Raw genomic sequence first — 12,674 nt, forward strand, 5'->3', positions numbered from 1 at the left:
AAATCCAAGCATGTGCATACTTACAGAAACCAAGTTAAAAATTGCTATTTCATATCAGTACCTTAAGAACAAATATATCTTTCTGAACTCTGAGATACTGATCCCGTTTCTGATGTGTTGCAATTGCTTTCTGAATAATGTGATCTAAATGAAGGCTGTAAGGCTTAGGTCCTCGTTTCTTCATTTCATGGAAGCGTTTTAAACAGTTCAAGGCTGCACTGGCTCGCCTAATTGGAAAAAAATTCAATTAACACTGTAGCAAGCCAGCATAATTTTAAAGAGATCACTTTGGTAAATTACTCTATTAAAACATATAAATTCAAGGATAGAGACAGTTACTAAAAAGTAAATTATTTAATCAAATTTGAAACCACAAAGAAAAAAAAAAATCAAGAATACTGCTGAAATGTATGAAGAAATTCATGGGCATAATCTGACCCAGAAAAGTTTGTCTATCAGGCTTTGGGAAAGTATATTTTTCCATCATGAAACTACTAGAATAAAAGCTGAAAGCTGCCATTACTAATGTAAGCCTAGAGTCAGCACTAAGATGGTCACTAATGCTCTTAGTTTATAATACAACTTCAGTTTGTTAAATAGTATTTTCATTGGCAGAATTAAAATCAATAAACAGAATATTATTTATCTATAGTGAGGCCCATGTGTACTTCTAAATAAAGCTAACTAAACTTTTGAGAATGTATTATAACTGTTAACCAAATCCATAGTTCTGAACAGCTAATGAACTACATTTCACTGACATGACAAAAAAAATAAGAGGTCTAAATATATAGATTTTTTTGGTCATAACTGGAAAAAAAGAGACACCCCTGGTCTAGACATAATCTTTACCAAATGAAAAGACTCCTAATAGCACTTCCCAGTCAAGCTCCTCCACCTTTATTATTAGCATGGGAATTCCAGCAGAGCTATAGCTGTATTATGATACTTTTGTTTATAAATTCTGTTTGCAATATTTCCTTCACATTATAGCTTATTTCAATGCCTATAATATGGGTTACTAATTTCCAAGATTAATTTTAACCCACATATAAAAGAATACACTGTTAATCTTTGTGTTTTATTCATTTAAAATTAGACATTTTTTTTAAAGTTTGAATTGCTGCTCAAAACATAGAATAGTCCAAAAAACTCACAACCCACATTTTTAGTGATCTGGTAGAAAGTCTATGTCCTTGTCCAAAAACATGTGGCCTAAAATACAAATTATTAAATAAAACTATTAATTTTCTTCTTATCTAGAAGGCTTCCCTAAAAGAATTTCTAAGCATAACTTATATATACTACTTTTTAAAAAGGAGAGTAGGTTATCCAAGTGGGTATTAAAGGTGCCAGGCACAAACTTTGCTAGAACTCTGATACTTACAGTCTCTTTTCCTTGGGGATATCAAAGGATGCAGCCATATTCATTAGGGTTGGCAGGCAGTGCAAATGATGGCTATGTGAATGAGGAAGAATTGTGTTTGCCTAAAATTAAACACAAATTCTGTGAGAGTTGAGAAACAGAAATATTTTATGTTCTAGGATATCCACAGACATAATACTAAAGACTCTAAGGTCTTACTCACGAAATTAACTTAATCATTTACTTTCCAATACATATTTCTTTATAAGTTTTACCTTATCTACTTTCAATGAGGAGATGTAACAAATACAGACTTGCATTACATGAATAAAACTATAAATTTCATATGTTTTTTTGCAACACTTAATTATAATTTTAAGTGGTACAAGATTAAACTCAATTCTTAAATGATCTCAAAAAACAATGTATCAAAACTCAGATCCAGAGCTATAATGTTACATTAAAAGTAATATTTAAAATGCTAGATGCAATACCATAACTTATAAGTTGACATAAATTTTAAAATTCACTTTCTCAAAACAGGTTAGTCTCATATTCTGACAATATTTAAAGTAAGAAACCTACTAACTCCTGCTTTCCAAACAAAATTCTACCACTCAATCTGCTTTTATCAATGAAGATAATTAAATTAATCAAATGTGGAAGCCAGATGATGTAAGAATAATAAGCAATGAACTAACACCACTATACTACTCAAAATCACCAGCTTTAATATTTCAAAAGAATCGTAGAATTCTGGTGTATAGGCCAAAGGAACAGATGAAATTTATAAAAGTGGTTCCTTCATATAAAAACAAATAATTGTGGATATTGAGATGCTTACAGGAAATATCTTAAAAATAAAAATAATCAAACTTGAGAACCTGCAATATTACTTAATTCTTTCACAGATGGACTGAAAGAAAACAGAGCAAGTGACTAAATAATTCATTGATAAGACAGTTATCACTAGCCTCTGCTTAATTCCCTTTATTTCACTCACACAGCCCAGCTGTTATGTGGAAAATAAACAAACAAACAAACAACTGGGGAACAGCATGCTAAAACAACAACAAAAACAAAAAAAATACTCTGCCAATAACAGCAAACCATAATATAATTTTGAAAGATTTGCCATTCAGTTACTTCTCCTTAATGTGTTCAAAATGGTTCTTTTTATTTAGTATTTTATTAAGAGGTGACTTACAAATATGAATTTCTATCTTAAAATCTAAGTTCTCTCATTGCTTGATCTGCTGGGAGTAAGGAATGGTCAGATCACTTTCCAGAAAGTGAAACAAGGTTAGCTCCTTGTTTCCAGAAGTTACTGATATCACAATACCATGGCAAAAAAAAGAAAAAGATTCTCACCCTGCAAACCTCAACCTGTAAGTTTACAGAGAGACTATGTTCAAACAAGGCAGTTATATTTAGAACTTCTGCACTAAGTTTTCTAAAATTCAGGTACTGACTACCACATTCCATTCCTAGCCGATTGAAGTAATATCTACAGTTTTATAATTCCTTGCTTTGTAGGTAGAAAGTCTAAGAGAGACTAAGATTTATGGGACTCAAATTGTTAACATTAAAATTTACTGTAAAATCAGTATTTGGTACTTTGTATTTTTTATATTTGTTTCATTTCTGAAACTAGCCTATTTTTTTATTTTTATGTGTGTGTGTGTGTGTATGTATCAAGATACAAGACATCAAGGGCTCTTTGTAATACAAAGATATCTATCCAAAAATATGTGTTTATTCTTTGAGATAATACAAAGTAACATTGTTAATTAAAATAACCTGTTTCATAAATTAAAATATTAATAATATGAAACACATCATTAATATGTAAAAGCTTACCATATGTAAAAGCTCTCCTAAAAGGATGGTAGCTCTAACTGAGATATGGTCATCGCTGTTTGTTATCACTTCAACCAAACCCTTTAAAAATAAAAATAAAATACCGTAGTTACAAAATAGTATACATGAACGTATTTGTGCATTATATGTACGCTGCTCTGAAAGAATTTTGTTAGCTAAAATAAATAAATAAAAAGAAAGTAAATAAAATAATGTTTATTAGTCTTACCTCTAGAAGTCCATTACGAATAAATGCGGAGAGTATCAGTGCCAAATAATTATCCATGAGGTCTGGCCTGTAATAAACATGGCACAGAAACAGTTTCACTAATATTCCACATATTCCATTATTTAACATAAAAACAGTAGTGGTAATAAATTTGAACCATTTCTCTATCTAAATTCTACCTGGATCTGGCACGATGAGGAAGGATAGTCTTTGCCTCGGCTGCCACAAAGCCATCGGAAAGCCTCCAACTGTCTTGGAATCTACCTGGATCTAAAATAGTTAAAATTAGGTAGTTAAGAGAAAATTAGATGTTACTGAAACACTTCAGATAAGTGTATGTAACTACCAGCTAGCCAGGCTATAAATAATCTTTTTAAATGTTGGTTAGAAAAAAAGTTTCAAAGACATACAGAAAAAAATGATTTATGTAAATGTACACAAATCTAACTTTATTTTGGGACTCTGGGGTCATTAGGCTAAAATAAAATAAGACAGGAATTAGACACAAAATTTGAGAATTATATAGGTTTCTTATTGTCTCCTCTTCCTTTCTTGGTCCATCTTGCTATTAATTTCACTGCTCATTTGAAGAGCTAGGATGACAGAGAAGAAATTAAAAATTTCTTATTTTTATAAATTTATTAGAGGTTTTATTTTTACATTAATTTCATGCCAGTGTGATGCAATAAAAAAAAGTCAATTAGATTTAATATTTAGTTTAGTCTTTTTTCTTTGAGGGACTGTCTCCATTAGGTACACCACTTTAAAAGTAACAACATTTGAATAGATACAGCTGTACTTCAATACTTACCTACACTGAGCAGCGCTTCTATGAACTCTTCAGTCACAACAGGCAGAGGAAGACGAAATATATCATAAAGTACTTCAAGCAGACCTCGCTGCAAGTGCAAATAAACACAGTTCATTTACTTTTATGGAAAAAAAAATCTTTGCTTAAAAATGTTTTTAATGTCCTTTCACAAAACAAAAAACTGGTAAGAAACAGAATATATTTCAGAAAACTACTGTTATCAGGCCTATATTAGATAAAAAATAACTACTAAATGCTTACTAAATACACAATTTAATCTCTTCAATAAATCTTTAGTAACCCCACTAACTATACACATGAAGATATAGGTTTGAAGATTAAAAATAATGTGCCCAAGGTCATGGAACTCTAAATAAAACTAGGAGTCAAATCTCAATCAATCAGCGAGACTCCAAAGAACCATGTTCCTTCATCATCTGCTGTGAAGGAAGTCAACTGAATTGCCCCAACCTCTAGTTGCCAGCTTCTGGATATTTCCACCTATAACCGTATCCTTCCATTTCCATGGTATAAATGCTTTTCAGTTCACATTTTAAGTGAGGCACCCCTGGCGAATATTTTCTAATAATATTTTTCAACTCCAAGTTTGATTCATTTAAACAAGAAACATGAAAGGGAAAAATTTTAATCCTTTGAACAAATTAAAATAAAGTTCAAGGGGAAAAGTTAATTTTCCTCCCTCCAATTTCAATTTGTTTTAGCTATCTAATACAAATTCCTATATGCTAATAATTTAGAAATATATCTAATAAATAAGCATATACATATTAACAACCCAATTTTAATCAAAACCACTCATATTATAAAACCGTAAGTTAAAAGGCAGAAGATACATAAGTACCAGTTACTTTTTCCTAAATATATTTCTGCATTGCTTAAACCTTTTATAGTGAGAATGCCCTTCTGTATTGTTTGTATAATTTAATGAATAAACCAGAATTAATTCCATATTTTAATCCAATTTTAATCCAGCCATAGTTCCTAACCACAGCAGCATTTCTAATGATTCATATTATCTTTAGGATTCAACTAAGTCATAAATATTTATGTATTTTTAAAATTCTCTATGATACAGATTAGCAATTCACAAGGATAAAGCATCTAAAATAACCTTTTTACAACTCTCCTTTATTAAAAGTCCAGAAATGAAACAATCAAAAAAATTTTTTGCCTACCCTTATTTCCATATTTGGTATGCAAAGTACTCCAATTAGAGACTGAATCCCAGAGTTTCCAGGTTTACATAAATTAATAATACCTAAAGTAAAAGAAAAAAATCATTGACTTGAATTTCAAAATAATTTTAGTAGTGTATCCAGAGTATAAAATCTGTGATATTTTTCTAGGTAATATAATTATATAATTTAAATTATACGATTATATTACTTGGGTATCATAACTGATAATATAGTTCAAATTCTCTGAATTTCCCTACGGATTAGAGATTACGAATAATTTTATCATTCTATTTCCTTCTTCTATTGTTTCATACCCATGAAAATTTGTTTTGTTTTTACCAAAAAACACACAAAAAACCACAAAAACCCACCCACAGAAACAAACAAAAATAATCAGGACCATAAACAAATACTGAACTCTAGGTAATCATGTGCATGCTGTAGTGTTTAGGAGTTAAGAATGCTGAAATCTGCAACTTCCTTGGAAACGCATTAGAGTAAGAGAAGACTGATGAGCTTACAGAGGAATGGGAAGAGGAACAAGTATGCAATGAAGCAAACAGAGCAAAATCTAATTGGTGGAAATATGTGGGTGTTCACTGTATAATTTTGCTGTACATTTGAAATTTTTGATAATAAAATGTTGGGGAAAATATTTTTTAAAAGTCATATAGGGTCCGGCGGGGTGTGGCTCAGCGGTTGAACATCGACCTAGGATCCAGGCGGTTGAGGTTCAATTCCCGGTCAGGGCACATGATTTCAGAGAGAGGAAAGGAGAGGGAGAGAGAGAGATAGAAACATCAATGATGAGAGAGTCATTGATCAAGCCCGCAACCCGGGCATGTGCCCTGACCGGGAATCGAACCCTGATCGCCTGGATCCTAGGTCGACGCTCAACCGCTGAGCCACGCTTGGCCCGGCAAGATATATATATATATTTTTAAAAAGTCATATAGGACTCTGAAGTTCCGTTACTTTTAAGCACATATATTTATAAGTAATCTATATTTCCTCTTTGAGTTTGGGTTCAAAATTGCTTAAGCCATCAAAACAGTATTTCTCAAACTCTGATGTTTGATGTAATGTGAGAGATTATAGATTACAGATCATACTCTACGCTAATAGGGAAAACAGGCGCTTACACTCATGAAGAAACTGTTCTGGAATTCATTTGTCAATCAGTTATTTGTATATTGAAATGTATACAATAATTTCAGCAAAAGCTTATCTAACTCATAAATAGTACCACAGTATCTAATTATTATTTAGGAAATTACTTCTGTGAGAAAAATGTTTTCAGAGTTTCAGTGCCAGTAATTCTCTCTTTACTTTAATAGAACGGCGGAAGACTCTCAACTGTCTAAGTTTCTAATGATGGATCAGTATGTAAGGGCTACAGGACAAACTGAAGCATGGTGGAAAGAATGTTTAAGAGATGCAAGGGAAGAGACTGGCAGAGGTTAGAGGCACAGTGATAGGAGAGGAGAGTCTGTACATGTAATTAAAGTTTGTTACCTAAACAATGAGAATGAGAAGATAGAAGCTAGGCTATACTGGTGGTTAGAGCAGGATAGAATTCATGTTTTGGTAAGACAGAAACAGCTCTAATGGCAAGGAAGCTGAAGGATGGCAAAGGATGATAGTTTTAGCTATAGAAAACAACGTTATAGTGAGTTTCGTGGTAAGGGCAGTGATAGTTAAACTTGGCAGGAGGGCTGTATTGGTTTCTATGTTGAAACAGTGTGTGGAGGCTGGTTAAGTATAAAAAAGAACATGTGATCATTGGGCTCTCATAAATACCTAGGTTTATCCATGAGGATAAGGGGAAATAGGCAGTCATGAGGTATACAGCGTGAATGGAGTTTTTACCAAAGCACTGAGGTCAGAGGAAGTCACTGAATATATCCTGGCTAGGTGCCAATGGCTGGGATAGTAATTTGTATGGAAAATATATCTGTTTGTCAGGGTTACTTAGGAACGCAGAAATGTTTAGGTAAATTTTATTGTTTTGTTTACTCCTACGTTCCTTTGTATGCTATTCCTTAAATTACTCTACAAAGTCAAGAAGAAAGAAGATAATTATTAATATAAAATAACACACTTAGTGGTGATATTATTTTAAGAAAAATGTTTGTTTTTATTCCACAGGGAGATAGAACATTCACAATCCCTCTTTCTCAAGAAATTTAAGACTACTAATGGCCTATCTTGCTTATTTGGTATTAAAGACATTTTATATTGTACCTTTAGGCAACAAACTTTAATTACACATACAGCTAACACCCTTTTTTGGGGTATAAATCACATTTAATGTTTTTTAATTGCCCAGGTAATCCTGAGTACACAGACATAAAAATAGTCAAATTTAATAATTTTGCACAAATCCCTTTGGCTCCAAAAATAACACATAAGGTTAAGGCTAGATTAACATCTAAATTAGATGCTGCAATAATACTTTAACATTTGAAAACAAAGGCAAATTTTTCTTATCGAATGTTATAAAGCAGCACAGAGTAACTTACCTGCCCATGACCGGAATGTTGCTATGATGCCCATTTTACTGGCTAGAAACCTCGCTTCTCTGTCTTCTCTGTGTGTGGTAGGTGGGTGGGGGAGAAAGGAGGAAATCAAAGAAATAAAATGTCAAAATAAAAAGTGAGTTTTTCCTGGTAATGTATCAGAATAAGTACTATCATTAGTTAACATTTAAGCATTTACACAGGAAATTAAACATGTTAAAAAAATAAAGGTCAGATCTACCTCAAAGAAAATTACCCAATTACACAGGGAGCCCTCCAATTTAAGATTCACCACATGGTTTAAATTTAAAGTTATAAGATTTGACTTTTCTATTTAGTTCTATGTTTCCTGCTCTTTTGGAAAAATATTCTTAGATAGCTCACTAACACCTTTAATTGAGTATTTGGGACAACACCAGCCTGCTTAATAAGCACTTCTGTCTGGAGGCTGCCCCCTCAGCAAAATTACCACATAAACCTCTTACTTTTACCACATGTATTCGAGTCACTTCGAAATTCTTACCCCAAAATTATTTGAGCATTTCTAACAAGCAAGCTCAACAACACATATATTCACTAAAACGTTATTAAATAATTGGATAGTATTAATATGGATAGCTTCTTTCTTCTCTGTAATTGTGTATGCAACCGTCTCACTTGTTCCTTTCTATAAAATAGTTTATGACAATTAAGCAACAGAACTACAGCTGACCCTTGAACACCACAGGTCTGAGTTGCGCAGATCAACTTACATGAGGGTTTTTCCAATAAATACATACAGTGCTGTAAATATACTTTCTCTTGCTTACTTTAAGAGTGCAGTATATAACACACATACAAAATATGTCTTAATTTGCTTCCGGTTAACAGTAGGCTATTAGTATTTAAGTTTTGGGGGAGTAAAAAATTATATACAATTTTCAACTGTGTAGGGTGTCACCATCCCAAACCCCCATGTTGTTTAAGGATCAACTGTATTTATCTTCGTTAAACATTTGTCGTATGTGACTTATGTCCAGTCCTGTCACATATTCTATGACCCTTCCACTGGCTCTGCTCTGGCAGCTGTCCATTTCTACTGTGCCATCTTAGTCTTCCATAACAGTTCTTAGCAGTCATGAGAATACAGACATCAAGAGAATTGGGAAAGAAAAAACAGAAGGAATAAAAACAGTAACAGAAATCAAATTAAAGGGTAGCAATCAGGTAGTCTACAAGAGAAATGAAACACTTAAATGCACATATACAAAAATGACCCACACGAAGCTCTCAAGCATCAATCAAAATGAGTATACAACAGAAACTAAAATGGGGAGGTAGGGTGGTGAAAGAAATGAGAATTGGACAGCTGTGTGACTGAGCTTTTGATGCTTCTCTCAAAAACATTAGTGACATGTTTCCATCAGCTGCCTGGTAATCCATTCTCTAATGTACCCAATAAATTTGTAATATTTTAAAAAATATTTCCGGATTCCCTGGCCACAATGTACTCATGCTCCCATAGCTGCCCACACTCCAGAAACTGAAAAAAGTGAAGTACAGAACCAAATAGGAAAAGATTTTTGGTGGAATGTATTTTTCCCCTTCTAACCTAAAAAATATCCAGGTTCATCTCTTGCTTATCCTGGTAGATCCTCCCTCTCCCCACCACTGCCTCAAGGTTCCATGTCCTAATCTGTGGATCCTATGTATATGATATCACTGCCATGAAAGTGATTATGTTTATAGCCCAGCAGACCTTAAGACAGGGAGATTACTGGTAGGCTCAATCCGACTGAAGAGTTTTCTCTAGCTGGTGGCAGACAAGCAAGCCTGAGAGAGATTCAAAGCACAAGGATTCGAGCAATTCTTGCTGTGCTTGAAGATGGAGGGAACCACGTGGCAAAGAAAGAGGGTGGCCTCTAGAAGCTGAGTGCAGGACCCATCAGAGAGTAAGCAAGGAAATAGGGTCCTAAGTTGTGTAACAGCAAGGAAGTGAATTCTGCCAACAACCTAAGTGAGGTTGAAAATGGATTTTTCACAACCTCAAGATAAGAGCCATACCAGACTTCTGAGCTACTGAACTCTGAGTTAATAAAATGATGTTATTTTAATGTGCTAAACATTTGTAGTAATTTGTCACGCAGCAATAGAAAATGCATATGCTCTCCATCAATAAAAAGAATGTCCAAGTGTCAGTAAAAAAGCCAAGAAGGGACTTCAAAATCCTAAATTCGTAATTTAGTTAGCAAACATAGGTTTGACAAGTCTTAAAGAGAGGACAGCTATTTTGATTTCTTAGCTCAGGTCATAGTATGTTAGGATGTGTTGAGTCCATAGTGATAGAGGTAATTAAAGATATAAAATCACTGTTTTTAATTCAGGAGAAAATGAAAAACAAAAAAAATTCCCTATTTCACAATGTTCCAAAACTTAGTGAGGAATTTTAATAGATACTATCTATCAAAATAATCACGTATATCTGCAATCCAACAATCATACCAGAAAAACACATCACAACACATTTACTGAAACTGTTTCATTTGCAAAATCTTCACAGATAGAATATTATTTGATCCCTGAATCGTTTAATTAAAAAGTTATCCCAGAATATCTAGTGAACTATGTGCTTTTCTCTCCCAAAAGACTGAAAATTATCCTGCCTCATTTCTAGAAAATAATCTTTATCTCCTTTTATTTCCCTTTTAACCTTACCCTCAAAATTCTACCTACATGTTATCTTTGTTTACTCAATAAGTTAAGGCAGCTCGTCATTCTATTCCCCATTATTTCATTCTTTTAGTCTCTCAATGTAATTATGCTAAAAATATATACAATTAAAAAAACCAAAGATCTATGTTTCTACTGCAGCTTAACTTGCTGTCTTTTTTTAATCCTCACCTGAGGATGTTTTTAGAGGGGGGGGGGGGAGAGAGAGAGAGAGAGAGAAACACCAATCAGTTGCCTCCTGTACACAGCCTGACCAACATCAAACCCACAACCCAAGTATGTGCCCTGACTGGGAATTGAACCCTCAACCTTTCAGTGTATATGGGACCACACGCCAACTAATTGTGCCACCTGGCCAGAGCATAATTTACTTTTATTTTTTTAATCCTCACCTAAGGATATTTTTGCCACTGCTTTTCAGAGGGGGAGGGGGTGGGAGCAGGGAGAGAGAGACCAATGTGAGAGACACACTGATTGGTTGCTCCCACATGTGCCCCGACCAGGCCGGGGGGCAAGCCTGCAACCGAGGTTTGTGCCCTTGACTGAAATCAAACTCGAGACCCTTCAGTCTGCAGGCCAACACTCTAACCAATGAGCCAAATCGTCTAGGGCATAACTTACATTTTTAAAATAAGAAATTAATTCCAAGTCTTTAAATTCCCAAAACTTATTTTGAATTTTTTTTAAAGTAATAAGGTTAATTACATTATCAAAGACAGCATAACTCCATGAAATAGTAAACTGACTCAAATTCACATTGCTCTGGCTCTACATTCAATCAGGCAAATTTAAAACTCTAATAACAACACACACCACCTTTTAAGTTACTAGGAACACATGATACTTACTTGAGCTGTCCTTCAGCTGTATCTGGACTATGTCTGTAGTGAAAATCAGTATAGGGTGCTAAAATTCGCTAATAAAAAGAAAAGCAGAAAAAGTGTCCTTACTGTAAAATGCATTCTTTCTGTAACAAGCTAAAATTAATTCTATATCTTTAATTGGGTATACTGTTTGAGAGACTTAATTCTTCAAACTCATCAAGAAATATATGTTTTTTAAACATAGAAATTGAATTTTTGAAATTTTAAATTGAGGTATAACATATATTTATATACACAAATCACAAATGTATGATCTGATGGATTTTCTCAAACTAAGTACTCTCTTCTACCCACAACCAGATGAAGAAAACATCAGCAGCCTCAAACCCTCCTTACTCGCCCTTTGTACTCACAAGTCACTACCGGCCCCAGGATTACTATCCTCACTTCTAACACCATGACTTAGTTTTGCCTATTTTTGAACATTATTTAAATGGTTTTACTTTATAAATTACATTCTCCTCTTGTTGCTAGTATAAAGAAACCCAAGTTCTTTTTTGTGTATTGTCCCTGTATTCAGCAACCTTGCTAAATTCACTCATTTCAGAACTTTAACCACTCTATCTCGTTTTCTAATATCCCCCATTGCCTACTGCATTAGTGTGGTCTGAATTTTAATTTTAAATATAACTTAAAATATAGAAGACATCACTAATATCGCTTTTGACAATCAGTATTTTAAAAAAAATATTTAGTCATATATATACTTTTTCTGGTATTCTTCATTCCTTCCTGCATTTACTTGTTTGTCTTAAATAATTTTCCTTCTGACTGAAGAGCCCTTTAGCCATTCCTTCTTTGTGTCTGTCTTATTTTTAAACAACAATAAATATTTATTATCTCATATGGTTTTTGTGACTCAGGAATCTAAGAGGCTTAGCTGTGCAGTTACAACTCAGGGTGCCCCTGAGCTTCAAAATGTTGTTCATCTGACAGCTTGATGGGAGCTGGAAGATCTGCTGTAAGATTGTTTACTCACAATGTGTTAGTTGTTGGCAACAGGGCTCAGATCCTCCCCATGTGTGCCTCACCTTGGGTTCTTTAGTGTCTTCATGCTATATAGGCAAGCAATCCAAGAAAGAATCGTGTTTCTTTAT

General features: G+C 33.6%; 1 protein-coding gene across 6 annotated transcripts in view; it reads right to left on the bottom strand.

Annotated features, from left to right (window-relative positions):
- The window catches only part of RICTOR (RPTOR independent companion of MTOR complex 2), an 89,082-nt gene that overhangs the window by 24,369 nt on the left and 52,039 nt on the right, over positions 1 to 12,674 (bottom strand). For 4 of the 6 annotated variants that reach the window (XM_081131303.1, XM_081131301.1, XM_081131306.1 and 1 more), the window contains 10 exons: positions 11,542 to 11,609; positions 7,988 to 8,055; positions 5,463 to 5,545; positions 4,267 to 4,354; positions 3,635 to 3,725; positions 3,456 to 3,522; positions 3,227 to 3,307; positions 1,388 to 1,488; positions 1,165 to 1,215; positions 62 to 227 (listed from right to left, as the gene is read on the bottom strand). In XM_081131303.1, coding sequence (XP_080987429.1) covers positions 62 to 227; positions 1,165 to 1,215; positions 1,388 to 1,488; positions 3,227 to 3,307; positions 3,456 to 3,522; positions 3,635 to 3,725; positions 4,267 to 4,354; positions 5,463 to 5,545; positions 7,988 to 8,055; positions 11,542 to 11,609 — 864 coding nt within the window. The remainder of the gene's footprint in view (positions 1 to 61; positions 228 to 1,164; positions 1,216 to 1,387; positions 1,489 to 3,226; positions 3,308 to 3,455; positions 3,523 to 3,634; positions 3,726 to 4,266; positions 4,355 to 5,462; positions 5,546 to 7,987; positions 8,056 to 11,541; positions 11,610 to 12,674) is intronic. The other 2 variants (XM_081131305.1, XM_081131302.1) reach the window with 1 other exon arrangement.

This window comes from Miniopterus schreibersii, assembly GCF_964146895.1.
Source record: "Miniopterus schreibersii genome assembly, chromosome: 3".
In the NCBI taxonomy this organism is placed as follows: domain Eukaryota; kingdom Metazoa; phylum Chordata; class Mammalia; order Chiroptera; family Miniopteridae; genus Miniopterus; species Miniopterus schreibersii.